At 45.6% G+C, this 27119-nt stretch overlaps 1 protein-coding gene across 1 annotated transcript in view; it reads left to right on the forward strand.

The window, feature by feature from the left end:
• Positions 1-27119, forward strand: part of DCDC2 (doublecortin domain containing 2) — a 167352-nt gene that overhangs the window by 55417 nt on the left and 84816 nt on the right. The window contains exons 6-8 of the mRNA XM_058732852.1: positions 1502-1648; positions 3933-3987; positions 10521-10683. Coding sequence (XP_058588835.1) covers positions 1502-1648; positions 3933-3987; positions 10521-10683 — 365 coding nt within the window. The remainder of the gene's footprint in view (positions 1-1501; positions 1649-3932; positions 3988-10520; positions 10684-27119) is intronic.

Here is a 27119-nt window from a genome sequence, read left to right on the forward strand (position 1 = left end):
CACACCTGGGGAAAAGGCAGCTACTACTATTCCATCTAGTGGGTGGAGGCGGGTGCTGTTAACATCCTACAGTTAGTCCACAGGCAGGCTCCTCTCACCCCCAACAACGAATTGTCGGGTCCAACAGGCCAGTAGCATCACTGCTCAGACATCCTGGTCTGGGGTGAACGGCAGGAAAACCAGAAAATCTGGGTTAAGTGTTGGTATTTAGACTTTAGGGATAGAGTTACAGTGCTCTAAAGAAGGAGCATCTTTATACTAAATCCGTCCATACACATTTTGGGGTTCTGTGGCTGCTTTCTTTGTACTTTCTGGCTCCTTTGGATATGGCCATTTACAGAATCAGTAAAGAAGCAGACAGATCATTGCCTTTTCTTTTTTTTTCTTTGCAAATGTCACTAACCTTTATTAGGTAATATAAGAAGTCTGAGAATTTTCTTTAGTGATTATCTTGAAATCCTTCCAGTCACTAACTCCTCTATTTATAACCTTCAAGAATAGGCATTACTTCTCTGGTGTTGTTTTCTAATAGTCTGCTTTTTCTTGTTCTTCAGGGGGAGAGAAAAAGATTCTGTGGACACGTTTAAATCGTCTAGCAGAGTTATCACTGTTCTTTTAATAAGTAACATATTCCTTGTAGTTTGCAGCAGTGGTTTTACAGTAAAGGGAAGTCCTTGTGAAATCCCTTGATTCTGGGAAGATGAGGGGAGGCCAAAAAAAAAAAAAAACAAAAAAAAAACAACAACAACCCAAAAAGGAAGAGGCAGGAATGCTATGTGGTTCTGCACCATTAATCCTGGTAATGGGCTCCTTTGCCTCTTGTTGTCTGACCCCATTCTGTGTGTGTTTGGATGTACGATTTTGGCTGAGGGCTCTTGCACAGAATGCAGTAAGTTTGTCAACCTGACAAATACATTAAGAAAATAAATTAAAATTTTTTTTTAACGTTTATTTATTTTTGAGACAGAGAGCATGAACAGGGGAGGGTCAGAGAGAGGGAGACACAGAATCTGAAACAGGCTCCAGGCTCTGAGCTGTCAGCAGAGCCCGACGTGGGGCTCGAACCCACGGACCACAAGATCATGACCTGAGCCGAAGTCGGCCGCTTAACCGACTGAGCCACCCAGGTGCCCCAAGAAAATAAATTTTAAAGAGTGCTCGCAAAATAGAAATAGAAGAATCAATCTTCAGCGGGAGTGGAGCTCCATTTAAAGCCCCGTGTCCTGTACAAGTTCGTGCTCTCCGTCCCAAATCTTACTATGGCAGCAAGACGGGATCCCCCTGTTGGATGGTTAAGGTTTCTTGGGACGATGTCCTGTGCGGATTATAATGCTGGCATTTAATTGAAGCCAATGACTTTGAGGTACTTGTAATTCAATAATTAGAATTAGTAACAAATGAGCCAGCATAAGAGCAGAGGATTTTTACTGAACTTTGTAATGTTAAGTAGCTCTCTCATGCTTGTTAAGACCTGAATTGTTGGCATTCATATTTTTGGCAGACTTTACACGTTAGAAGGAAAGCTGGTTGCGAGTGGGGCCGAGTTGGAGAATGGGCAGTTTTATGTGGCGGTCGGCAGGGATCGGTTCAAGAAACTGCCTTACAGTGAATTACTGTTTGACAAGTCAACAATGAGAAGGTCGTATGGGTAAGTGTTCCCCCTCATTCATGTCTCCTACTTTAGTTACCACTTGAAATAACGAGTCTAATGCTGACCACTGGTGTATTTTATATAATCTTAACTGATTATCAGTTAGAATGGAAAGCATGGGGAAGATATATGTGTGTGTGTGTATATATATATATATATATATATATATATATATATATAGCTATTGTTTTTGCCGAGATTGGAGATTTATTTTTTTTTTGCACAAAAATACAATTTTGGGGAATCTATGAAAGACAGTATAGTATTTTTTAACTGTTCACTTATGAAGTCATAGTAAATATAAAGGCTTATTTTTGTGAAGGAGACATGGCAATGGACTTCTTTGTAGCATACATTATTAGACATTTAATAATGTCTCCACTGTTTAGCTGCACCAGATCATTTGTTAGTTGGTGCATATACAAGCATCTAAAAGTTTAAAACATTTAAATTTAAAGACAATATTCAATACTCCTTTTAATTTTTTTTTAAGTTTATTCATTTTTGAGAGAGAGAAAGAGCGTGAGGGTAGGGGCAGGAAGAGAGGGAGACACAGAATCCAAAGCAGGCTCCAGGCTCTGAGATGTCAGCATGGACTGAAGTCGGACACTTAACTGACTGAGCCACCCAGGTGCCTCAGTCCTTTCAATAACAGGAAGAGATAAAAGCGATATAATTCCACTTGCGTAAGTAAATAAAGCAGTGATACAGAGTATAATTATGACATGCAAACTTGTAAATATACTTAAAAATTTTTTTTAAACTTAATTTTAGAGTAAGAGAGAGAGAATCCCAAGTAGGCTCGAAGCTCAGTGTGGAGCCCCACGTGGGGCTTGATCCCACGACCCTGGGATCATGACCTGAGCCAAAATCAAGAGTCGAACGTCTGCTCAACCATCTAAGCCACACAGGCACCCGTAAAGATTACCCTTTTAATTGCATACAATACTCTGTTGCCCCTTTTTTTCTCTATGAGATGTCCTGTGTCTGTGAAGGGTACCTCACTCCAGGTGAGTTGATGGCTGGCAAAGGCATCGGTTCAGAGCCCTGATGGATGCAGGCGCCCCTTGGTTTGCCCGTGGTGCTGCTTTTTCCAGTGGTTCTGTGGCCACTTCGCTATCAGAAACGGACTCTTTGTGGTTGTCCTCTGCTAGGGTGTGTGACAGACACTTGTGCAGACAGAGCACAAGCTTTATCAAGCTATCAGGAGAGACTGGCCGAGGGTTTCTAAATAAATAAGGGATGAGGGGCGCCTGGGTGGCGCAGTCGGTTAAGCGTCCGACTTCAGCCAGGTCACGATCTCGCGGTCCGTGAGTTCGAGCCCCGCGTCAGGCTCTGGGCTGATGGCTTGGAGCCTGGAGCCTGTTTCCGATTCTGTGTCTCCCTCTCTCTCTGCCCCTCCCCCGTTCATGCTCTGTCTCTCTCTGTCCCCAAAATAAATAAAAAACGTTGAAAAAAAAATTTTAAATAAGTAAGGGATGAAATGGAACTTCAGGGGGGTGGTGTTTGGGGTGTGCAAGAGCACGTGGTTTTCCAGCACTTTAGAATTCTTTACCAGCACACTGATCGATGGCTGTCCTTACCCATCTACGAACTCAAACCCAGCAACACTGGGTTCGCCTGCCATGAGCCTCAGAGTGTACTTGAGGGCAGTGAGAGAGCTGTAGCTCGCAGGCGGCCTCACTCAACCGAACGAGTAAGACCTTTATGGACGTGTGGTCTTGTTTTCAGAGGTTCACTGGGTTCCAAGACGCTTCCTAACAACACAGACATCTCTGAAACCGCATTCTTATAGCCAAGGAGAACTTTTATTTTTTTGTAGAGAATGACTGGTTTAGAAGCTCCCTGAATGGAAGCAAACACCAGTGTTTTGCCGTGTCTGAGCTTCTGCGGTTGACCCTGCAGACATTATGAAAAGAATGGAAATTTACTGTTTTGACTCAATCTGGCAAAATTACTCAGCTTAGGAAATGACTTTTTGAAATGCATATAGAAAATTGGGGGATTTGAATAAAAATGCCATGAAACACTTTAAGGTCGTCCTAAAAGTATAAGGGAGCATTGATTAAAATAGTTTAAAAATCTTTTGGAGGGCCACTTGGAAACTTTATGGTGGTCTTTGTGAAATTGGGAAGAAGCATGTGGTGCTTTTTGTGAGACACCGATGTCCGTCAACAGTTGACTTGCAGGTCAGGACGAGAAGTTGGAATGACAATTATCTGGCATTACGTGTTATTTGTAAATAACGTTCAGATTTCTAAATTGCAATTTGTTTCTGCAGTCAGAAGTCTTCTTCACTACCTCCTATCGTAGGATCCAGAAAGTCTAAAGGGAGTGTAAGTATCAGATGCTTTACTCATTAATGTTCTATATTTCGATGTGATACAGAGAGACTGTCCTCTGGGTTTCAATTAAATTTGAAGAAATAAAACTTTACCTGCCTTGTGGCATGTGAGCACTTATGTGAAACAATGCTAGAACATTAGTGTTACAGCTAAGGTCTTCAAAGTGAAGCAGCATTTTAATTTTTGTGTTAAGTTTGTTTGTTTGTTGATTTGTTTATTGTTTGTTTGTTTATTTATTTATTTTTGAGAGAGAACGGGAGTGAGGGAGGGGCAGAGAGAGAGAGAGAGAGAGAATGAATCCCAAACAGGCTCCAGGGGCTCGAATCCACCAACTACCTGAACTGAAATCCAGATTCGGCCACTTAACCGACTGAGCCACCCAGGTGCCCCTTGAACCAACATTTTTTAAATACAGATTTCAAAGTAGGCAATCTTTTTCCTTGTATACAGGCCTGATATAACTTACCTCGCAGTTGAAATCTGGGAAGTGATACATAAAAGTAGAAGAACTGAGGGGTACCTGGGTGGCTCAGTCCGTGAGGCGTCTGACTTTGGCTCAGGTTGTGATCTTGTGGCTCATGAGTTTGAGTCCCACATCGGGCTCTGCTCTGACAGCAGGAGCCTACTTGGGATTCTCTCTCTCCCTCTCTCTCTGCCCCTCCCACACTTGCGCGTGCTTGCTTGCTCTCTCTCTCTCTCTCTCAAAATAAATGAACTTTTGGGCGCCTGGGTGGCGCAGTCGGTTAAGCGTCCGACTTCAGCCAGGTCACGATCTCGCGGTCTGTGAGTTCGAGCCCCGCGTCAGGCTCTGGGCTGATGGCTCGGAGCCTGGAGCCTGTTTCCGATTCTGTGTCTCCCTCTCTCTCTGCCCCTCCCCCGTTCATGCTATGTCTCTCTCTGTCCCAAAAATAAATAAAAACCGTTGAAAAAAAAAAAAAATTAAAAAAAAAAAAAATAAATAAATGAACTTTAAAAAAAAAACCCAAAAAGGGGTGCCTAGGTGGCTCAGTTGGTTATGCCTCTGACTTTGGCTCAGGTTATGATCTCACGGTTTGTGGGTTCGAGCCCCACATTGGGCTCTGTGCTGACAGCTGGGAATCTGGAGCCCGCTTCAGATTCTGTGTCTCCCTCTCTCTCTTCCCCTCCCCTGCTCATGCTCTATCTCTCTCTTTCAAAAATAAATAAACAATAAAAAAATAAAAATAAAAAACCCCCAAGAAGTAGAAGAAATGCTGTATTATGTCACATTAATGGTCTTTCTCAGTCTGGTTCTCTGTCTCTGGCAAAGATTAAAGAGGAAGTCTTTGTTAAAAAAAAAAAAAAAGAAGACAATCCTGTTATATTTCTTTAAAAGATTGAGAAGCACTCTAAATATTTCCCTATCCATCATTCATCCACTTATTTGTTATTTAACAAATAATTGTTTATTACTGTTAACAGTAATTATTGTTAATTCAGCAGATGTCCATTAAACTGCTCTCCTGGGGGAACTGTGACCAGCATTTAGTCCTAACTTCTTAGCCTGTGGTACCTCCTCACAGTGATGAGTCTCATCCCAGCTGGAGTGCTGCTGGGATGGCTTTTTCTGGCTGAGGCTTCTCTTTCTGCTCTTTCGATTGAAAGACCGGCAGTGATCAGAATGGATTTGACATGTCCCCCTGTCTGAACATTTCCCCCTGATTTAACTACGCAAAATTTTTCCGTTGGTATTTTGTGAAATAAGCTAATGCTGGGCACTGATACTGTTTAGGTATCTCCCCTCCCCTTCACCCCATTTTTGTGTATCATGCAAATCCTGTCAGTACAGAGCTCGATGTGGGACTTGATCTCACAAACCGTGAGATCGTGACCTGGGAGCCGAGATCAAGAGTCAGATGCTTAACGGACTGAGCCACCCACATGCCCTATGTTGGACTTACTTATTTGAGAAATCACCCTGCATGTGGTGTCTGCAGAGAAGTGGATTGGGGAAGAACAGAGGCAGTGGGTGGCTGGACCCAGGCATGTGATGCAGGTGACCTGGTCAGGTGGCTGCAGGTGACATGGATGTCTGTGACCATTCTTCCTTGAGTATATTGTAGCTGTTGTCACTGAATGATGCATTCATCCAACAGGCATCTCTTGAGTGCATGTTATGTCCTGGGTATTGTATTAGTGCTTGTGCGGAGAGGGAGGCAGAGATTCTAGAGAAAACACGAAGTGTGTGGAACTTACATACTAGAGGAGGAGAAAGAGAAACAAACAGACAATGCATTTGGTATTAAGCTTGAGGATAAGGGATAAGTTTGAGGAAAGATACATCAAGGAATGGGAAGAGCAAGTGAGAGGATGTTGCAGCATCTGGGTGGTCAGGACAGCCCTCGTTTAGGGGGTTGTATTTGAGCAGAGTCATAACGTGCCTGGCACATGACAGGTGCTCACTGAACCTGTCTAGGTGTGTGAATGACGGGCAGTGAGCTGCATGGAGAGACCGTCTTTGGTCAGTAATTCCAAAGTCACAAACTTAGTTTTTAACAGAAGGATTCATTTACTCCTTCCTTTAATTAATTGGGTCCCTGGAGAATGTACATGTTTGTAAGATCATTAGCCGCTTGGCACTGAGTGGGGGTGGGAGAGAAGCGGCTAGGGACACCCAGCTCAGGGCTTTGGGAATCACTGCTGAGTCAGCGGGAAAAGCACCCTCAAATTCATGATACGGATCAAAGGGGATGCAGAACTGGGTTTTTATGAATTCATTTCTCACCAGGCTTTCTAGGAATTGCTCTACTGCATAAGGAAGGGGAGTGCGGGAGGTGGCCTGATAGAGTTTAGTAAAAAAAAAATAAAAGCGGGGCGGAAAGCTACCAGAGTCTGCACAGGGGGCCCCTGCTGGTGTGTAAGTGCCTAGCGCAGCCGCATCCACCCTGTGGTAGGGAGTGCGGGTGGTGAGGGCTTCTGGGCTCATGCAGGCCCTTCCAGAGCCCCTAAGGAATGCCCCGTGCAGAGCAGGATGAGACCAGAAAGCCATTCCTTACACGAACGCCTAGTGCTGGGAGAATCACAGACGCGAGCAAATGAAAAGTAATTTTAGCGTGCAGTTCTAGCCTTGAAAACAGAAGGAAGATATGCGTGAATGGTGTTAAATTCTGTTCACAGTGGAAACACACCCCATCATATGGGAGGCTGTGGTGTAGCAGCTGGGACGCCCCGCGTAGTGTCAGGGTGCCCTCTAGTGGCAGATGTGCGAACTCAGATTTGAAAACTAAAACCAGAGGCTAAAAGTTGTTCTTGTTTATTACCATGTGGCTGTTACATCTTGTGATGAGTAGTTTACAGATTCCAATATTATAATTGGTAAAGTTCTGGTAAAAAAAAAAAAAACAATACGATTATCCGTGTATCCCAAAGTCACTGTGAAGCAAGGATAAGGTCCAGATGTTTCCAAAGCTCTATTTTGCCTTTTGGGAAACTGAGTCCAGGATGGATAAAAGGGCTTTTTTTGGGGGGGGGGGGGGCACTTGCCATCACCAGATTCACAAGTGAGAGAAATGCCAGCCTGATTCGGGGTCTACTTTCCTGCTTAGAAGTCTCCCTTTGGGGTGCGTCTCTGAAAGACACGCATGGCAGAGGCTGTCGCGTGAGGCAGATCCCTCGCGAAACTTGGTGTTTTATGGCCTCTGTGCCTTTGGCACCTGTTCATGGGGACTGGGAATGTGTTTCCTGTGGTCATGAGTTGAGTGGCCTTTATTGGAAAGAGCCGAGGGAACTATTAAAAAAAATCCCAGTTTCAGTAGAGTGAGGGGAGATGGAAGGGTTCTTTTCAGTTCTTTTGTTTATTTGAGCCAGCAGATTGCTTTTCCTGTTGGATACACTGATGTGTGTGGGGCAAGAGGCAGGGCAGTGGTCGAGATACCGCACGGGGTCCAGTGTTTGCATAGGACATGCTGTAAAATCAGGCTGCTTCTTGACTCCTTATTCTCAGGCATGTTGACCCAATTTGTCACTTGCAGGTGGTCTTTTTAGGGAATCATGCCATATTATAAATATTTGTAGTGCCTTGGCATCAGGCAGCTTCATGTAGAAAAACCAGACCTGGGTAACCGTGAGAGAGTTAATCCCCTTTATCTGTAAAATGGTGACAGTAATACCATATTTGTGTCAAGTGGGTACTTAGAATGTAAGAAAGTACTCAACAATACTGCTTTTTCTGTACAAGATAGCAAAACTCCCCTCTTACCTATGCCCCCCCCCAAATAGCCACAACTCTCTATTTATGTATCTATGTTATAAGTCACGTGTGGAAGTCTCAGAAAAGAAAGGAAGATCCCTGAGAATGCAAGCTGGTGCTTCCATAATTGGATACGTGGATGTCGGTTTCCAAAGCTGTGCCTTATATTGTTGGAAGTCACCAGCCTTTCTTGATGCTCCCAAATCGCCCTTTTGAGTGTCCTTATCAGTAATGTAGTATATCAGAACTTCCTGTATAGTTTACAAGAGAGCTGGTTTTTAAAATCTTGTGAATCTCAGGCACTGCAGGATGGGGCTTCTGTTTCTCCCTTGTGAAAATGACTTCTCCCAGACAGCTGTAAAAGGCCATCCTGCCAAGATTCAGAGAGGTTCTTCTACATTCAGCTTCGTTTTAATCCTCGGAAGTTCAACAGCATCTCTGAACATTCCAGTAGGCTTGCTAGAAGGGTTACTTCACTCATTCAAGGCTCTTAAAGTTTTAAAATCTCGGGATGGATAGACTCGATTGAAAATAGGTGGGGATATGAGGCCTGGCTGATGGTTTTGGAATCTCTACTATAATCATGTTACCTGTCTGTCTTTCTGCCAGGCAGCCTATGGCCTTGTGAGAAAGAATCATTGGAGAAAAGGAAAGAAAAAAACCAACAACTCTGGTTGCTGTTAATGCAATAATTAAATGGAAACGTATGTTTAAATTGCGGCTGGAATAGGAAATTAAATTATGCAAAGGAGTGTTATAGATTTGGACAAGTTTTCATACTGTTAATAAATCTATGCATAATTCATTTTCTTGTAGGCTACGACAAAGTAGCATAAATAACTTCATTTGTAAGGCTGTGAATATTTCTACCCATAATTGGGTGATGGCTAAAACCATTTAAATGCTTCTGGATGGCTGAATATATAAATGTTTAAAATGAGCAGTTATAATAGGTTTCTAGGCAGATTTGTGTATTTAATATTACTACATTTATTTTCAGATCCTAGCATGGTACAGATGTTGCATAAAGATTTCACCCAATATGGTGTGAGTTCAATACGATTTTTAGGAAAAAGAGACTAACTCTGCTCTTGGAAGAAGCACTCTGATGCTCACTGAGTAAATACTGCCTGACAGGCGCTGTACTAGTTATTTTATAAGTGTTACCATTTCCTTCTCGTGATGGACCTGAAGGCAGGTACGTTGGCCCCACGCAACTGCTGAGGAACCAGGATCAAAGAAGCCAGGAGTTAGTTAGCCCAGGGTCCCCTCGGTGGTTAGTGGCAGAGCAGTGGCCCTGAGCCAGGTGCTTTGGTCTCTGGAACTTCCATTCTTCCTACCACCTGTAGCCTCACGCTTTCTGCACGCAGGTGGGCTCAGCACCCGAGCACCGAAGGGACCAAGGTGCTCTTGGTAGGAGGGAGTTTCTTGCCGTAGGCATGGCCAAGCAGTGACGGAGTACGAACACAGCTGTTCGGTGGGTGCGTGTGGTAGCCACCCCTATGGTGGGTTATGTGCCCCTGCCCCCCCCGCCCCCGCCCCGGGAGCTGGTCTTAGGCCGGTGACGGGAGCCTTCGAAACTCAACCTCACCTTCGTGATAAGGAGCCTGCTTTGCAGATGCAGAGTCTTCATCTCCAGAGGCTCCAACAAATGTGTGACGGTCGGTGGCTGCCTTTGCCCAGGTGAGGTCTTAAGTCGCTGTGTCTGTGTCGCTCTGGATTTGTGATCTCCAGGGAGTGTGGCGGTCGCCGGCGGATGAGTATGGATTGGAGGATTTTTACAAGCATGGTGTATGTGTCCTTCGATGATGACACCTGCACATTCACGGTGACCGCTGGTTGAGGAGGTGTCTCTAGACCCGTGAATCCAACTGAAGGCTGTCGCGATTCCTCAGCCAACAGATAGCTGCTGCTTTTTCCAGAAGTCACAGGAGGGAGAAGATGGTTAAGGCAGCGGCTTGCTGGCTCCATGACCTCATCGCTTCCTCTTTGCAATGGGGCGACACGGCGCCTGTCTCCCAGGGTTGTGAGGATTGAAATAATTTTCTGGAATGTCTGGTACATGTTAAGTATTCAACACTTTTTAGCTATTATTTTTGTTCTCCTGCCTCTGTTAGACCCTTCCTGTGGCACTTGGAGAACTTAACGTGGATATTAAGACGGAGAGCGGGGACTGAGCAGAATCCATTCGTCTCCCGCCCCTGCCCCTGCCCCTGCCCCTGCCCCGTTTACTGCTGGTTAATGACTCCTATGGACTAGGAGTTGCTTTGGGATTTCGTTAGCCAATGATAAGGGTCTCCAATCTTTTGCCACTTAGGGAAATGATCGTCAGTCCAAGTCAACAGTTGGATCCAGCGACAACACATCCCCTCAGCCCCCGAAGAGGAAAGGGAAAAAAGAAGAAGTGAATTTGGAAAAACCCAAAAAAGGGAAACAAAATGTGAAGTTAAAGAATTCACCACAGATAATTCCAGACAGCGGTAAGTTTGTCCTTCCTGCTATTACCTTGTTTTTATTGTTTATCCTCTTAAGGCTATGATACGATTTTGATTCTTGAATAGATCTGTTTCTCTGGACCCGTGGAAGATACTCCTGACCATCACGTGGGAGAGTTTTCCAAGGAAGAATCTTTGTGTACAAGATTCTTCTGTTTTTCCTGCTAAGTTTCTGTTTATAGTTAGAGGTCGTGTACAAGGACACGGGTTCTGAGATAAAATATTTCTTGTGGTGGTCTTATATCAAAGAAAAAGGTAAATTTTGTCATCCTTTTCTTCTGTTGAAAGGGCTTGATTGATGTTTTGACCAACTACTGTTGACATTGGTCTCTCTCTCTCTCTCGTGTGTCTACAACCCTCGTCCACATCGATCATGAGTTACTGTCAGTCACAGCTTCCTTTCTCCGAAAAGATGTTTTACTAATTTTACTGATACCCAAGAGGATACTACAAAATTTTACCAGTAGACAGTATGTACCCAAACTGGTTCTGTATCTTGCATTAGCAGTACAGAAATAATTCTAAAATAAATTCTATAAAAATAAATAATTCTAAAATAAAATAATTCTAAAAAAATTCTAAAAAATAATTCTACAAAAATTTTCATCGGTACGAAATTTGTGCAGTCAGATTGTGAACTTTCACGGTGGTTTTGGGAAGGTGGGCTCTTTTTGGCCTCATCCCATGCACAGTGTCAGCGGGGTGAGCCTGCGGGCATGGAGGGCTGGCCGGGCCACTGCTCCCCACTCACCCCGGGATCCACTCACATGCCCGCAAGGGGCTGGGCTGGGCACCCAGGAAGATGAGGGATGGGCCGTGGTTTCGAGTTCCTGGCCAGCGCTCTGTCTTCCACCTGGGAGCTTCAGCTTATTTTGAGGTCGACGCGCAGAGTCACATTAGAATTCCGGCTAACGTGCGCCCCACAGCTGAGGGGACACGGGAACTTGTAGGGGTCCACATGATGTCCCCGTGGTGGAAGAGTTGTCGGGAAGCCGCGTGAGACTAAAGAAACGGGCTGAGTGAGCCAGTGACAGAGGAGACAATGGAGGGAGCTTGACCTCTTCAAGGTTTTGGTGACAGAAGACCAGCTGGGGATGGGGAGTCCTAGATTCTGGTTACTTACAGTTCTGCTATGGACCTCGGCCAAGTCACTTAACTTTTGGGGGCCCCATCAGCTATCTACAAAATGTGGGCTCATGATAAGGTTTTGTGTTAGGGGCACCTGGGTGACTTAGTGAAGCATCTGACTGTTTTTTCTTTTTTAAGTTTATTTATTTATTCTGAGGGTGGGGGAGGGGCAGAGAGCGCGGGAGAGAGAGAGAATCCCAAGCAGGCTGCGCGCTGTCAGCGAGGAGCCTGATGCCGGGTTTGAACTCACACCGTGTGATCACGACCTAAGCCAAAGTCAGACACCCAGCTGAATGAACTACCCAGGTGCCCCAAGCATCGACCTCTTGATCTCAGCTCAGGTCTTGATCTCAGGGTCGTGAGTTCAAGTCCCACATTGGGCTTCACACTGGGCGTGATGCTTACTTAAAAAAAAAAAAAAAAGGAAAAAAAGGATCTTGCTTTCAAGTTTGCTTTTGTTTTAAGTTTGTATAATCCCTTTTGGTGGCTATGAAACAGGGGAGGCCAAGGTAAAACGTAGTCAACAAATGTTTAGTGAATGTGTGCTTGATGGCAGGCACCAAACAAAGAAAGCTAGCCTTCAAGAACATGACATTCCATGTTCATGAACATTAAAAATAAGAGGCTTTATGTCAGTCATTATACTAGATGGTGAAACCCCCTGTGCTGTGTCTTCCTACCAGTTGTCTTGTTTTTATTCCTAACACCAGGCACAGATCTGATAGGAGACAGTAAATAATGGTGAATGAACGTTGGACATCCCAACATAGATCAGTCTCTGTAATACTTTGAAACCCATGATGAAGTAGGACCTCTTTTAAACTTTCACAGATATTTTTTACTAAAGGCTTTTGGAAAATGTTACTTGCTTATTTTCTCAGAGGCTCTTCTTAGCCTGTGAAAAATCCCAGTTCCTCCCTCTAACATACGTCTATTTTTATGTTATTTTAAATATTTTTAATGTTTATTTATTTTTGAGACCGAGAGACAGAGCACGAGTAGGGGAGGGGCAGAGAGAGAGAGAGAGAGAGAGAGAGAGAGAGAGACAGAATCCCAAGCAGGCTCCAGGCTCTGAGCTGTCAGCACAGAGCCTGATGCGGAACTCGAACCCACAAACTGCTAGATCATGACCTGAGCCGAAGTCAGACGCTTAATCAACTGAGCCACCCGATGCATATCCATTTAAAGTCTTTCAATTTAGTAGTTGTTTCTAAGAAAGGGAACTTTTACCTTGTTTCTCTTCTGTGGGGAGACCTGGAATCACAAGTCTGTGTCAACAGTTCCCTCTTTCACTGGAAAGTGACCTTTATTAAAAAGTTAGATGATCAGGATTTTTGCTTTTGTAGAAATTTGTGGTTTCCAGCAACAGCCGTATCGCCGTGGGGATGAAAATAACCCGTTGAGCGTTGAAGCGCGTCGTTTCTTTTTAAAGCGCCAAGAGAAGGTAGAAACCCATGGTTGTTCTTCTCCCGTGTTTGGAGAGCCTGGCTGGTGTTTTAGTAACTTGCCCACTTGCCCATGGTAAGTGTGTGTGTTCTAGTGACATGTTATAACGTGTGGGCCATAGGTTTCTAACCGCCGGATCTCATTGTTCCATGGAACGATGGCTAGTGTCTGTCAAGTGACAGTTTTGAGGAGTGGATTTTTTTTCCCAGTAAGAAACATACGTGATCCGTTTAAGTTTCTTCAGTACCTATAAGCGTATATAAGAATTGAGATGAAGGATTTTGTGTCTTTTCATTTTGATAGAACATGTAAACTGGAAAATGAATCTTGGCTTCCCAAAACAATTTTTTCCAGGGAAAATGAAAAAAAAAAAAAAAGATTTTGTGCAGTTCACTAGATTAAATCATCCCTTGACAAGCATAAGGATATTAGTATCAAGTCCATGCTTTTGAAAGTTGAGCCATTTCCCCCTATCGGATCTCCCTCCAGATGTCTTTGGCTATCACAATTTTCCAGGTTATAGTAGTCAATCTCTCTCTCTTTTTTGATTCCTTAAGTCAACTTTCATATTCATTTTTTATTGCAGTGGCTTTTTGCTTTAATGTCATTTATCCTAGTAGTTAGAACCAAGCCTTTGGATAGTCCTATCCCAAGGGGGCTCTTCCTCTTTAGAAAAGTAAAAGCAAGAGGCATGGTAAGCAAAATGTATGGGAAGGTATGTGGTGAGTCAAGATGAGTGCAAAATGCAAGAATTTAATGCCATGTTGCATATTTGAAAGTTGCTGAGAGAGTAGATATGAAAAGTCCTCATTACAAGAAAAAGTGTTGTTTTTTTTTTTTTTTGTAACTGGGTATGGTGACAGATGTTAACTACACTTACTGTGGTGATCCTTCTGTAGTATATATAAATACCGAGTAAAACACGCAAGCGAGAGTTTGATGTTAGAGATGAAACATTTTTTTCCCCCTACTTAGCAGTATTTTAAATTTGGAATTAAGTAATTGACTCAGTTTTCTTTCAAAGTGTTACATTTTAGAGCGAGGATCAATGTCTAGTTCCTCTCCTATCATATGTTAAATTGTGCAAATTTTTGATCCAGTGATGGTCACCTGTATTCTATTCTCATGTTAGTTTCAAAAAAGAGGCTTGGTAGGCTGTCTTGATTTTCATTGTGATTAAGACTGTAGTCATACGTGTTGTCTTTTACTGTTGGTATTTACTGATACTCGGGTTTCTGACGCTGTATGAATGAGCAGTGCTAATGTCTGTCTGTAGATGGCAATCTGCCTCTAATTTTAGGTCTTTTGCTTTTGCTTTTCTTTCTTTCTCTCTCTCTCTCTCTCTCTCTCTCTTCTTTTTCTTTCTGACTCTGTTTCTTTCCGTAATAGTAAAGCTTAATAATTCAAGCAGAGCTGTGACATATTTCTTCAGGGAAACAAATCCCATTTTCTTTTGGTAGCCAAGATGCAAACTAAGATTGGTTGGTGATTGATGAAGTTGAGTGTGAAATGCATTTTTAGTGCCGCATTTAAATACGAGCTTAACTGGCTGGCGTGATTTCCTTACACTTTCCACTTGATTTGCAGTGCCTTGAGATGCGTTTTAGAGGCAGTTAACTAGCTACACTTTCCACCATGAGCAAAGTAGTAATGATGATTGTTTTGAAATAGTATTTTGGGATTGCTGATATTCATTGATTTTTTTTTTTAATTTTTTTTTCAACGTTTTTTATTTATTTTTGGGACAGAGACAGAGCATGAACGGGGGAGGGGCAGAGAGAGAGGGAGACACAGAATCGGAAACAGGCTCCAGGCTCCCAGCAATCAGCCCAGAGCCTGACGCGGGGCTCGAACTCACGGAAAGCGAGATCGTGACCTGGCTGAAGTCGGACGCTTAACCGACTGCGCCACCCAGGCGCCCCTCATTGATATTTTAAATACTTTCTGTGCGAGAAAAAATACCGTCTTTAGAACCATTGGAATAGGAAGTATAGTGAATTTAGGGCTCCTTAGAAATCTCGGACAGGCTGCGGAGAAAATAGCCTGGTCTGTGTTGCTGTGGCTTATGTGCTATTGACAATCATAAACACTGTTTTTTTTTTTTAACGTTTATTTATTTTTGAGACAGAGAGAGACAGAGCATAAACGGGGGAGGGTCACAGAGAGAGGGAGACACAGAATCTGAAACAGGCTCCAGGCTCTGGGCTGTCATCACAGAGCCCGACGCGGGGCTCGAACCCACGGACCGTGAGATCATGACCTGAGCCGAAGTCGGACACTCAACTGACTGAGCCACCCAGGCGCCCCCATAAACACTTTTTTTAAAACAGAATTTTAAAATGTAAGCAAAAGCCAGACTTGTTTCACACACACACACACACACACACACACACACACACACACACTCTCTCTCTCTCTCTCTCTCTCTCTCTCTCTCTCTCCCTCTCTCCCTCCCTCCCTCCCCCGTATCTTCCTTGATGCAGCTCCTGGCTTATTCCCAGCATCGTTCGGTGATCATGCCTAAGGAACTTGCCGTGTGGACTCCTGATGCATGATAGGGAGCAGGTGCGGGGCCGGGAGGAGATGTGTGAATGTCACGACCTTGCTGGCTGACTGCCCTCGAGTGGTCACACTCCTGAGTTTTCTAACAGCTACAACCTGCACACGGCTTGCTGTGTTGACCGGAGCACGAAGCGTTCGTGTGGTTGGTCCGTCGTCCTCACGGTCTGATCCCGGGGCATGGGAACTTGAGCTTTGGTCCAGCTGATGAACCAGCTCTGGCACTTGCGTGGTGGCTCCCCGTCACAGGGGGCTTTGGAGATGGGACAGGAAGCACGTTTCCGAATGCGCCCCCCCCCCCCCAAGCCTCACCCTCTGTGTATTCGAAGAACGCACGTGAGAAGGCGCCAGGGTGAGTTCGCGAAACAGGGCGCCGGTCACGTTTAAGAAGCTGCGCTAAGATTCAGGATTGCTTGGCGTCTGGCTCTGTCCACTCCCCTTGTGACGGGGAAACGCAGGCTTTTCATTCCCTCGCTGACCGTGACTTACCTCGCGGACAGTGTGTACTGTGGGATCCGGGTCAAAGTTTACTACATGTGATAAAAATGTGTAAAGCAAGCCTTCTCCACATCTCAGTGACCCTCATTGGGATGGCCTGTTGTCCGACGGAATTCTAGCACAGAGAGGATTTTGGTAATTTCTTGGAAGTCTTGTTTTGGGCCCCAAATTCTACTAATAAAAACTAGTTTGGGAATGTACATTTTGCTGTTTACCTTAGTACTGAGAGATTGGAAAACTCGAGGCTGGCTGAATACCAGTAAGATGTTTTGTCTTGGAGAGGAGAATCATTTTAAAAAAGAATCTTTTCATATCCTGCTTTCTTTTTTTTTAATGTTTATTTTTGAGAGAGAGAGAGAGAGAGAGAGCAGGGGAGAGGCAGAGAGAGAGGGGGAGACATAGAATTCAAAGCAGGTTCCAGGCTCTGAGCTGTCAGCACAGAGCCCAACGTGGGGTTTGAACTCACAAACCACAAGATCATGACCTGAGCCAAAGTCAGACGTTCAACTGACTGAGCCACCCAGGCGCCCCTTAATTTCCTGCTTTCTTACACACCTTATACACTGGAAGGAGAATCACTCTGAGAGAAGCATTCTTTCACAGCTCATGGAGGGTTGAGGCCTCTGCAGGAAACCTCTTTCGGGGACCGTTTTCTTTTTTTTTTGTAGCCCAGGGATGGGGTGTGAAGTTACTTTTTTGTTTTCACGATGGAAGAGTCTGTAAGCTCTTGAGTTACATAGATGTTTCCAAACCTTTGGAAGATTTTACTCCACAAAGTTTTGTATAACCCGTAATGTACTTTATTTCTCGCTCCAGACTCCTGTGTGCGTGCAGGTTCCCTGCCGTGTGCACTAAAGTGTCTAGTGGGAAGGCGAGCTAGGAGATCCGTTTCAGAATGCCAGGGACCCATGTTACCCTGCTGCTGAAGCATGGAGAACTGCCCTCAGTCAAATTTCTGGCGTCCACCAAAGAGGGTGAGGGCAGGGATCCAGCTAACTGGGTGTGGGTCTGAGGAAGAATGCAAAGTTTGGGGGGGGGGGAACTGAGGCCTGGGATTAGGTGCTTTTATTATCTGATCCTCTTTGAAGAGGAGGATGTTGGGATTGCCTCATCTTTACTTTTCCCCCAGCTTCAGGCTTTGGCTCACCAACCTCCCTTCTCGTAGACGCCGCCCTTTATTGTAAGCAGGGCCTCATTCCTTCTTGGCCCATCAGAGACCCCAACAGATTCACAGTATTTCCTTGATTCCGCTGCCTCCAGAGTTAGCTGTGAACGTTTCTGTAGCGTACTCTAGAGAAGACGTGGGTCTGCACCAATGGTGAACTTCTGGCACACAAGAGACTCCTGCTTTTCCAGAAGAAGCTAAAACTGGGTTACCCCTTCTGGGCGTTTCATCACAAGTCTGTGGTAGGGCCCAGACTGGGGCTTGGCTGGGGGCAGGCCTCCTGTCAGGAATGTCTGTGCTGATCGCTGGGGGTGACAGGGAAGGCGGGGGGAGAAGAAACAGCCACTGCTCTTCCCAGCTCCCCATTTCTTCTGCTAGTGTGTAGTGAAGCAAGACCAGGAAGGGCCTGGTCCTCGAGGGCGTCAGCAACTCCTTAGCTGCCAGTCTCCTGTGAGGCACAGACAAGCACCCAGAGCAACACTTAGCATTAGTTGTGTGTGTGTGTGTGTGTCCATTATGCCTACATCCATGGTAACTATTGCAATCAAAGCCTACATGTTCCAAACCCTGATTAATGGCCCAGTTCTGACACCCACGCTTCTGAAAATCTCAGTAGTAGATTTTAACCTGATATTTTATAAGCTTCATCTACAAATCCTCAAAATTAAATCAATGGCATGTCCCTAGTTTTACAAATGGGAGAAGAAGAGGAGAAGCCCACTTGCCCAGAGTCAAAGAGTCTTACCAATGCCCAGAGATTTCTGGAAATTGCCACGCTGACCCACTGCTGGCTGAAAGGCGGGCGTACCTGTGGGGTTATGTGTGGGACCATGACGCCCCGTGAGTCTAGGGGGAAGAGTGAGGGGGCTTCAGTGCGGAGGGGCTCTGACTGGTCTCCCTTCCATTTGGTGGTGAGAGTGTGCGTGGATGGCAGTTGACCTTGAAGCTTACCTGAGAGATTGTGAGGGATTCCCACCTTTCTTCACTTCCATTCCTCAGTATTTCACATCCCCTTTGTAAATGGGAGTGACTGATTGGAGCCCTTTTTGTTTTGTGGGTGGGAGGAGCGAGTTGTTATTAATGAGATTTTTAGCAACATGGTGTGATGGTGGGTTTTCCCCACCGCGTTCAGACCTACTTCTTCGGGGTTTGGGAACCCTTTGGAGCTGACCTCTAGTTTATGTATCAGATGACCAAATATTATTATTATTATTATTATTATTATTACTTAAATTTTTAGTTAGTTTCTGGGACTTAAACTCTTGCAACCCATGCCCTTCTTAGCATGTGAGTTTCCTTCACCGGGTTTCGTGAACACCCTGCCTTAGGAGCCCCGCCCCCTTTCCAAGAATACCAGTTCCTTTCTTGAGTAAACACTGACTGAGTGCTTACTGTGTACCACACATTTTCCAGTCAGCAGGCCACCTCCCTTCCCTCTCCTCTGTGCTAACTGCTCAGCACTAGCACATTTTCTTCCAGGAGCCATAATTATACCTGTACCAGGAAATTGCTCTCGACAGAGTAGAAGCAATTCCCTTCTCCCTTTCAGTGACCAAGCTCCACTTACCACTAGTAAATGCCAGAATATGTTTATGTCCTATGCATTGATGTGCTTTTCCGTCTTGGTATTAAGCTCTGTATCCATCTTGTCCACGTAGAAGATAGCGTTTTTGCATAAATGTGTTTAGTACGGTGACTGGAACAGTGGCTGAATACTACTTGGTACCACAAGATGGGGGAGGTACCTTTCTCCACTCCCATAATACACTGGGACTCCTTTGTACAATGTGGCCTGTTTTATATATGAACTCTATTTTTATGCTTTCAGTTACCCTCCTGGTTTTCGAAATAAGACATAGCCTGTGTTGCAAATCACCACGTAGCATGCCATCACCATGGGGACAAGGATAAACAGCAAATACCTACAAAGTACTTTTGAGCTCTGTAGGTTTAAAGCTATCCATTTAGTCTTTTTTAAAAAAAGTTTTTTTAATGTTTATTTTTGAGAGAGTGTGAGCGGGGGAGGGGCAAAGGGGGAGGGAGACACAGAATCTGAAGCAGGCTCCAGGCTCTGAGCTGTCAGCACAGAGCCTGACGTGGGGCTCAAACCAACAAACTGCGAGATCATGACCTGAGCTGAAGTTGGGCGCTCAACCGACTGAGCCACCCAGGTGCCCCTCATTTAGTTATACAGCTGGATGGTGATACCAAATTGTTTCTGTGAAATTGGGCAAGGTGTCCTCCTTTAAAAAACTTGATCTTTTTTAAGTTTATTTATTTATTTTGAGAAAGAGTGAGTGGGAAGGGGAGAGGCCGAGGGAGAAAGAGAATCCCAAGCAGGCTCTGCACTGTCAGCACGGAGCCCACTGTGGGGCTCAAACTCACAAATGGGGAGATCACGACCCGACCTGAAATCAAGAGTCGGACGCTTAATCGACTGAGCTACCCAGGTGCCCCATCCTTCCTTTTAAAATGCTGTACCGAAAGCCACTTTCCATGGGGAGCAAAGCTGGCAGGTACCCCCCGCCCAAGTTAAAAGCACACGTCTGTCACCTTTGCACTGATTGCAGCTGGCTTTATCCCAGGCTTTATTGTGCTTAATGGTAAGGGTACCGTCCTAAAGGGGCAGGCATTTTATGGAGGGTGCCTGTGCCGCGGTGAGAAGCAGGCATCCTCCACCCAGATCATCGAGGACAGCTCCTGCAGCCTTGGTGATGCAGCCCACCACTTCATGACTCCTCTCATCGCCTGGAGCTTCTGGGTGACTTTAAGGTAGGGGCTCTTACCCAGGGAAGTTACTGTCACTTCCTAAAGTGGGTTCCATGGAACAGTTCAGGAGCCCATGAACTGGGCTCCAAACCGATGCTTCTTGTAGTAGGAGTTCCAAGCCCAAATATCAATTCGGGAGACATTGGATTATACAGACTTGAGCCATTGTCTTGGCTACAGGATTCCACAGAGCCCTTCTTCCGACTTTGGAACTCAGGAAAATGGTTTACCTACCAGCTCACTGGTTTATTGTAAAGGGTACGACTCAGAAACAGCCAGATAGAAGAGATGCACAGGGCAAGGTGTGAGGGAGGGCGTGTGGGGCTTCTGTGCCCTTCTGGTACCTCCGTGGTTCACTATTTGGGAGCTCTCCAAACCCCTTTGTGCAGGGTTCTTTTAAATAGAGGTTTTATTATGCAGGCATGATTGTGTCAGCCATCGCCATTAGCAATGACCTCAACCTCCAGCCCATCTGCCCTCCCTGGAGGTGTGGGAGTAGGGGATGGGACAGAAAGTTCGCTGCCCTGTAATCACGCGGTTGGTGATTGGGGGCAAGGGGCCCCTGCCCGCAAGAGCTTTCTGAAAGTCACCTGAGTAGCTTAAAGTCAGATGTGGTTGGAAGGGGTTGTTATGAATAGCAAGACACTTTGTCACTTTGACTCTGGAGCTGTTTCAGGAACAAGAGCTATTTGAGGACAAAAGACCAAATATTAAAAGGTGGTCACATTCCTCTTTATCACTTAGGAAATTAACAAGCATTTTAGGAGCTCTATTCCAGGAACCACGGACAAGGCCAAAGTGTATTTTTTTAGACATTTATTTTATTTGAGAGAGAGTGCACACACGCATACACACGTACATGAGTGGGGAAGGGGGCGGGGGAGAGGAGGAGGAGGAGGAGGAGGAGGAGGGGGAGGAGGGGAGAGAGAGAGAGAGAGAGAGAGAGAGAGAGAGAGAGAGAGAGAGAGAGAGAATCCTAAGCAGGCTCTGTGCTCAGGGTGGAGCCTGCTGTGGGGCTCAATCCCTGGGATCATAACCTGAGTGGAAATCAGAAGTCGGATGCTCAGCCGACTGAGCCACCCAGACGCCTCCACCCCAAAGTGTATTTCTTACTATAGGACAGTTTTACATTCAGTGTGTCTGAGAAAGTCTTCATTATACTCTGACATTTAATTTTTCATTTGGACGGATGTAGAATTCTTGGTTGGAGATCCTTTTCACTCAGAGTTCTGAAGGTATTTCTACACTGCCATTTTACTTCCACTGTGGCTGTTAGGAAATCTGACGCCATTCCCATTCCTGGTCATCTGGATTTCCCCAAAACTTTGCTTGCTAGGTGAGGATCTAAGAAATGGACTTGACTGCAAGTAGGTCATTTGGGAGGTTTTCACAGAAAGCATGGGCAGGTCTTACAGAAGAGAGGAGAGCTTATAAGGGGGGGGGGCTGTCACTCTTAAATAGGGTCCTTTGTGGGCAATTAGGGCTCAGTCCTGCCACAGAGAGTGTATGAGACACATCTCAGAATTGTCGGTGCAGGGGTAAGGACGCTGAGATGTCTGTCTGCTAATTCCTGTCCTTCATTGGTTGTTGGTGGTCCTTGGAAGACTGACTCCCTGGTGCTCTGACCTGTCCACACTCAGGCTGAACGAGCTTCTGTGGCCAGAGAAAGGGCTCAGGCAAAGTCAGAAACTTGAGGTAGAAAGGCCTGGAAGTATATGGGAACTTCTCACCTAAGTGCAGCAGACTCCCGGGTTGGGCCAAGAGGATGAAAGCAGGGCAACAGGAGGATTTCCTGGAGGTATGGGAATCTTCTAGAAGGCCTGCCGGGGACTGGGAGCAGGAAAATGTCACACTTGACGGTCTCTGATGGTGGACAGAGGAGACAGTCTTGAGAAATATGTAGGAGGCAGAATGAATGTGACCTGAGGTCGCGTGGGAGGGGGTGAGAGTCTAAGTGGGGCCCAAGGGGGCACGGAGCATACTGGCCTGGGTAGATGGCTGTGTCATTAACTTTTGGGGAATTCGCTCATGAGGAGCTGAGATTAAAGGGACCCGTTTGGCAGCCGGTGGAGGTGTGCATGGTTCAGCGGGAAATGGAAAGACTCCGCGTGCAGAGGTCCCTCTCAGGGGGACCCCAAGGACCTAGAAGAGACGGGGAGACCTTGACAAGTTCAGAAAGAGGGTGGGAAGAAGCAGGAAGGAACAGACACCTGTATGGCGCTTGCACCGCTAATTAGCTTGCTCGTCTTACGGAGCGAACACTCAGGGGTGGGTGGTGTTTGCAGACGGAAATCCTCCTTTCCATTCGACAGACCTGCAGATGAAGTATGGAGAGATTCAGTATCCCACAGTCTGCAGCGAGCCAGAAGGCGTTTAATAAATGACATTTAGTTCCAAGGTGTCACAGCGTGTGAGCCAAGGTCCTGTGCCCTCCAGTCTAGAGCTGTTCCCGTGATTGCAACGGCCTTCATCAGACTTTGTGGTTGTCTAGAGCCTAAGTGTGTTGGAGAGATTTCTGTGTAGATTTTACGTGAAGCTAAGACCAAGCAGAAGGCGCAAAGCCCGACGCAGAGCAGTGCGGTGTCTTCCCTACAAGGTACCCTGTGCAGTGTCCTTAACCTGTTTGCACGGCACCGGTACAAGAGACAAAGCACTGCCGTCTCAGATCGAAAACAGAGACGGAGTCATTATGCACAGTATTTGAACACCAAAAAATAGTAGCAAGAGAATTGATTCAAACTGTACTTAATGAGGGATATGAAGGAGATGGGAGTCGAGAATCCTGAAATTGTTTTCCGTAAGAGGTGAAAACGCTGCCATCTGAATATGAATGACTACTCCTCTCTGACTGTAAAACTACCAGAAAGATCCAGCTCAAAGTTCCCATGTCGGACTAGCCCAAGAATGTATTAGGAGCAAAAAGAGACAATGGCTGATTTTCTTCATTACAAGAAGAAAACCACCATTTACCCCTCACTGGTACCAAGGTTCTCAATAATTCCCTCTAATTTTGGAGTGAGTGCTGTGGGCTCTCACTGCTCTGGGAGACAAGAAGTGTGACCATGTGGGACAGAAACAAAGGAACCGACGGGCACCATTGCTGATAGACGGTCTTCAGAATTTTTCAGATGCTTTCTGACCTAGTATGCTGGGGATTTATCACACTTCCAATTTGGTAAGTTTTGCTACCTAAAACCGAGTTCCAGAGATCTCACTTGTCTAGCACTTGGTAACCTTTAGATGGACAGGTTCACCCTTTAGGGATTTTTATTTTCTCAGCAAGTCTCAGACAGAAGGGACAGAGGAATAAATTTTCTTTGGTCGCTAGGTGGGTATAAGGCAGTTTTTCATTGGTGAGGCAGGTTTTTTGGTTTGACTTTTAGAAATTTAGTTTGGAGGACAGTCAAACTCTCCTTGGACTTTATTCCCAGGGCCACCCCAAGGTTATCATTTAGAAGCATGATGGTTATTTCGCATTTTTTAATGATGATGGAGCATTCACGAAAATGAGGGAGGAAGCACTTGTGTAACGTAGCAAGTGCCTAAAGAGGCGACGTCTGTGTAAGGAGACGTGACTTCATTTGGCCTGGTCTCCGAGTCAGAAGTGAGGGGCTCGGGTACTTGGAATCTGGGAGCCTGGAGCCGGGGAGCCAGGGACACGCCCAGTTCACTCACGATGCCCTGGGAAGTCTGCCTTACTGCTTCCCTTCCTCTCCCTTCCGAGACCCAGTCGCCGCTCCAGGCTGATGCCCAGAGCTGGCGTGTTTGAAGCATGATGAAGGTCAGTAGGGTCAGAGAGGAGTAGCAGCGGGGGAGAGAGGAAAAGGGTCAGCTGGGCAGACAACATCATTTTTTCTAATAAAATTAAAAACAAAACTAAACATGGCATTCAACATTCATTCTCCTTCACTCCAGTAAGCTTCTGAAGTTAATCTTTCTCTGCTCTGTTGTACAATCAGCGTTGGTGAGTGGTGTCCTGGAGGAGAGGCGTAATCGTGGGGGAAAACATGATTTTCTTTTCAGAAAGGTTAACATAGGGTTGGAGAGGAGGTGCCTGGCCAGCTCAGTCAGCGGAACAAATGACTCTTGACCTCAGGGTGGTGAGCTCAAGGTTCGTGTTAGGTGTAGAGATTACTTAAAAATAACATCTTTAAAATAAAACAGGGTTGGAGACTCAGAAGCATGTCTAGGTCACAGTAAGATGTGGCGGGACGGAGTCCATGTCAAAGGCTTCGAGAACTGGGGAGGGGGGCTGAATCTAATCACTGAAGTTGGGAGTTGATATTTATTTGAGAGAAGAAGTTCTGGACAGAGAATTTGAGGGGGGCAAAAAAAAAAAGAAAGTCAGGACTGAGTTTGGCATTTAAATCTCTAGTGCATTTTGGGGCGCCTGGGTGGCTCAGTCGGTTAAGCGGCCGACTTTGGCTCAGGTCACGATCTCGCGGTCCGTGAGTTCGAGCCCCGCGTCGGGCTCTGCGCTGACCGCTCAGAGCCTGGAGCCTGTTTCGGATTCTGTGTCTCCCTCTCTCTGACTCTCCCCCGTTCATGCTCTGTCGCTCTCTGTCTCAAAAATAAACATTAAAAAAAAATTTAAATCTCTAGTGCATTTTAAAACCAGAGTAGCTAAATGTTAATCTTCCAAATTAGAATAGTAACTTAACTTATGAACAAGGAAGAGGAGGGATTGTTCAGGAATTTGTTTATTGGATGGTGGAGAATTGCTGTCATGTTGTTTGATTGGTGGTGGGAGGCCTTTCCTTCCTTGATGGTTTAATCTTACAATGTTATTTTTATATCCTTTCTCATACCAGCTCGGAAGTTCCCGTGTACTTTTCTTAAACATCATAATAGTGACAGTGAACATCACTGTTTATGCTAAAGGCCATTGCTCCCCGCACCAACCCCCCCACCCCAGCTCAAACAATGAAAAAATTGTGACTTTCCCTTAAAAGTGACTAGGAGGCTGTAATTTTTCACTATCATGAATCTCTCACTAAAAGGCCCTTCACACACGGTCCACGGCAACCTTACGGACATGACATAGGAAATTGTTTGCAGGCTCAACCACTTTTCTTATGTCAAGGCCCATATTTCCATCTACAGTAGACCCTTGAACAGTGCAGGGTCTGGGGCTGTAGTTGAAAATCCAAGAACTTTGGACTCCCTAAAACCTTCACCAGTAGCCTACTGTTGATTGGAAGCCTTACCAATAACATGAAGGGTCAATCAACACATATTTTGTATATGCATTATATACTGTATTCCTACAATAAAGTAAGCCTGAGAAAGGAAAAGGTTATTAAGAAAATCATAAGGAAGAGAAAATATTTATACAGTACTGTACAGTGTTTATCAAAAACAAAAGTCTGCGTATAAGTGGTCCCGATGCAGTTTGAACCTGTGTTCTGCAAGGGCCAACTTGACTTCAAATTTCTTTTTTTTTTTTAAGTTTGTTTGTTTATTTATTTATTTATTTATTTATTTTGAGAAAGAGAATGAGAGAGTGAGAGAGAGGGCGAACAAGCAGGAGGGGCAGAGAGAGGAGAGAGAGAATCCCAAGCAGGCTCCCTGCTGTCAGCACAGGCCCGACACGAGGCTCAAACTCACAAATTGTGAGATCGTCACCTGAGCCAAGATCTAGAGTCGGATGCTTAGCTGACTGAGCCGCCCAGGTGCCCCTGAACTTGAAATTTGTACCCTTGATTTCCCCACAGCACCCCTCTCCCTCTGCACTGCCCCCCCCCCCGCCACATGTGTTAAACAAAATGTTATCCAAACCCTGAATTGCCTTTATTTGTTTAGTTGCTTAGCTTTCCCTGCATTCTCTGTCTCAGGGTATCATCAAGGCAGAACCCTGGGGTAATCCACGTGTGTGGGTGGGGGTCCGAGGGAGCAGTTACAGTCTGTCAGTTTGCAGTGATAATTCAGGGCAGGAGTGGTCCCCGCCTGTTCTGTGGAAGGGAGGTCTACACAAAATAGCCCCCAAAAGCCCAAGGAGTCTGAAGACCAAAGGAAAAGGCTGGCAAATCCAGTTTGAGGAGAAATGGCTTATTAAAGGGACTTAGGGACAGAAGCATATCTTGGGTGACCCCACCTCCTGTGAGACCTGCTTTTATAGCCTTGGAGGCTGGGAGCACACAGGAGGACTGCCTAGAGGAGATGTTGGAGACTCACAGTGGTCCTATCTCCATCCAGTGCAGATGGAGGGCGTTGTGCCCCAATTGTACTTGAGGGTGTGGTTAGACAGAAAGAATGTATGTGTTGGGGGCTGGGGGTGGGGGCTGTGCTCAAGAAGACTTCAGGTCCCAGAAAGACATGTCCCAGGAAGGCTTCATGGTCACCATGGTGATTTGTCCAAGATGGCGTTAGTCTGCCTCCTGCACTGCCCATTCCTTTCTAATGCCCTTCCTGTTAGTACACCTCCCATCATTTTAATCCTGTTGACTTTAGAGTCCACCTAGATTTTTCCATGTTCCTTGCCCTCTCTATCCAGTCAGGACCAACTGACATTAATTCTACCTTCTCATAATCTCTGGAACCAAGCCTTCCTCCCCATTCCATTCCAGCCCCTTATTTTCCACGCAGACGACTGCAGCCTTCTAGATGGTCTCCTGAGCTCCCTCCTCGACGGCCCTTCACAGTTCTGCCAGATGGGTGCCCTTGAGACACAGAAACTCTTCTGATGAGATTCCTTTGGAAGTTTATGCCCTTCACAGCCTCTCTTCCAATCTCCTCTTCCATTGCCCATAGAGAATTTTTTAGAGTTTGATTGTATGAGCCTTTCCCAAGTCCCTTTGTATGTGCCTAGAATGTCCTTCCAGTTTCCCATCATCTGTGTTCTCCCGGGGACTCCCTG

Source organism: Neofelis nebulosa, chromosome 6, assembly GCF_028018385.1.
Source record: "Neofelis nebulosa isolate mNeoNeb1 chromosome 6, mNeoNeb1.pri, whole genome shotgun sequence".
Classification (NCBI taxonomy): Eukaryota; Metazoa; Chordata; class Mammalia; order Carnivora; family Felidae; genus Neofelis; species Neofelis nebulosa.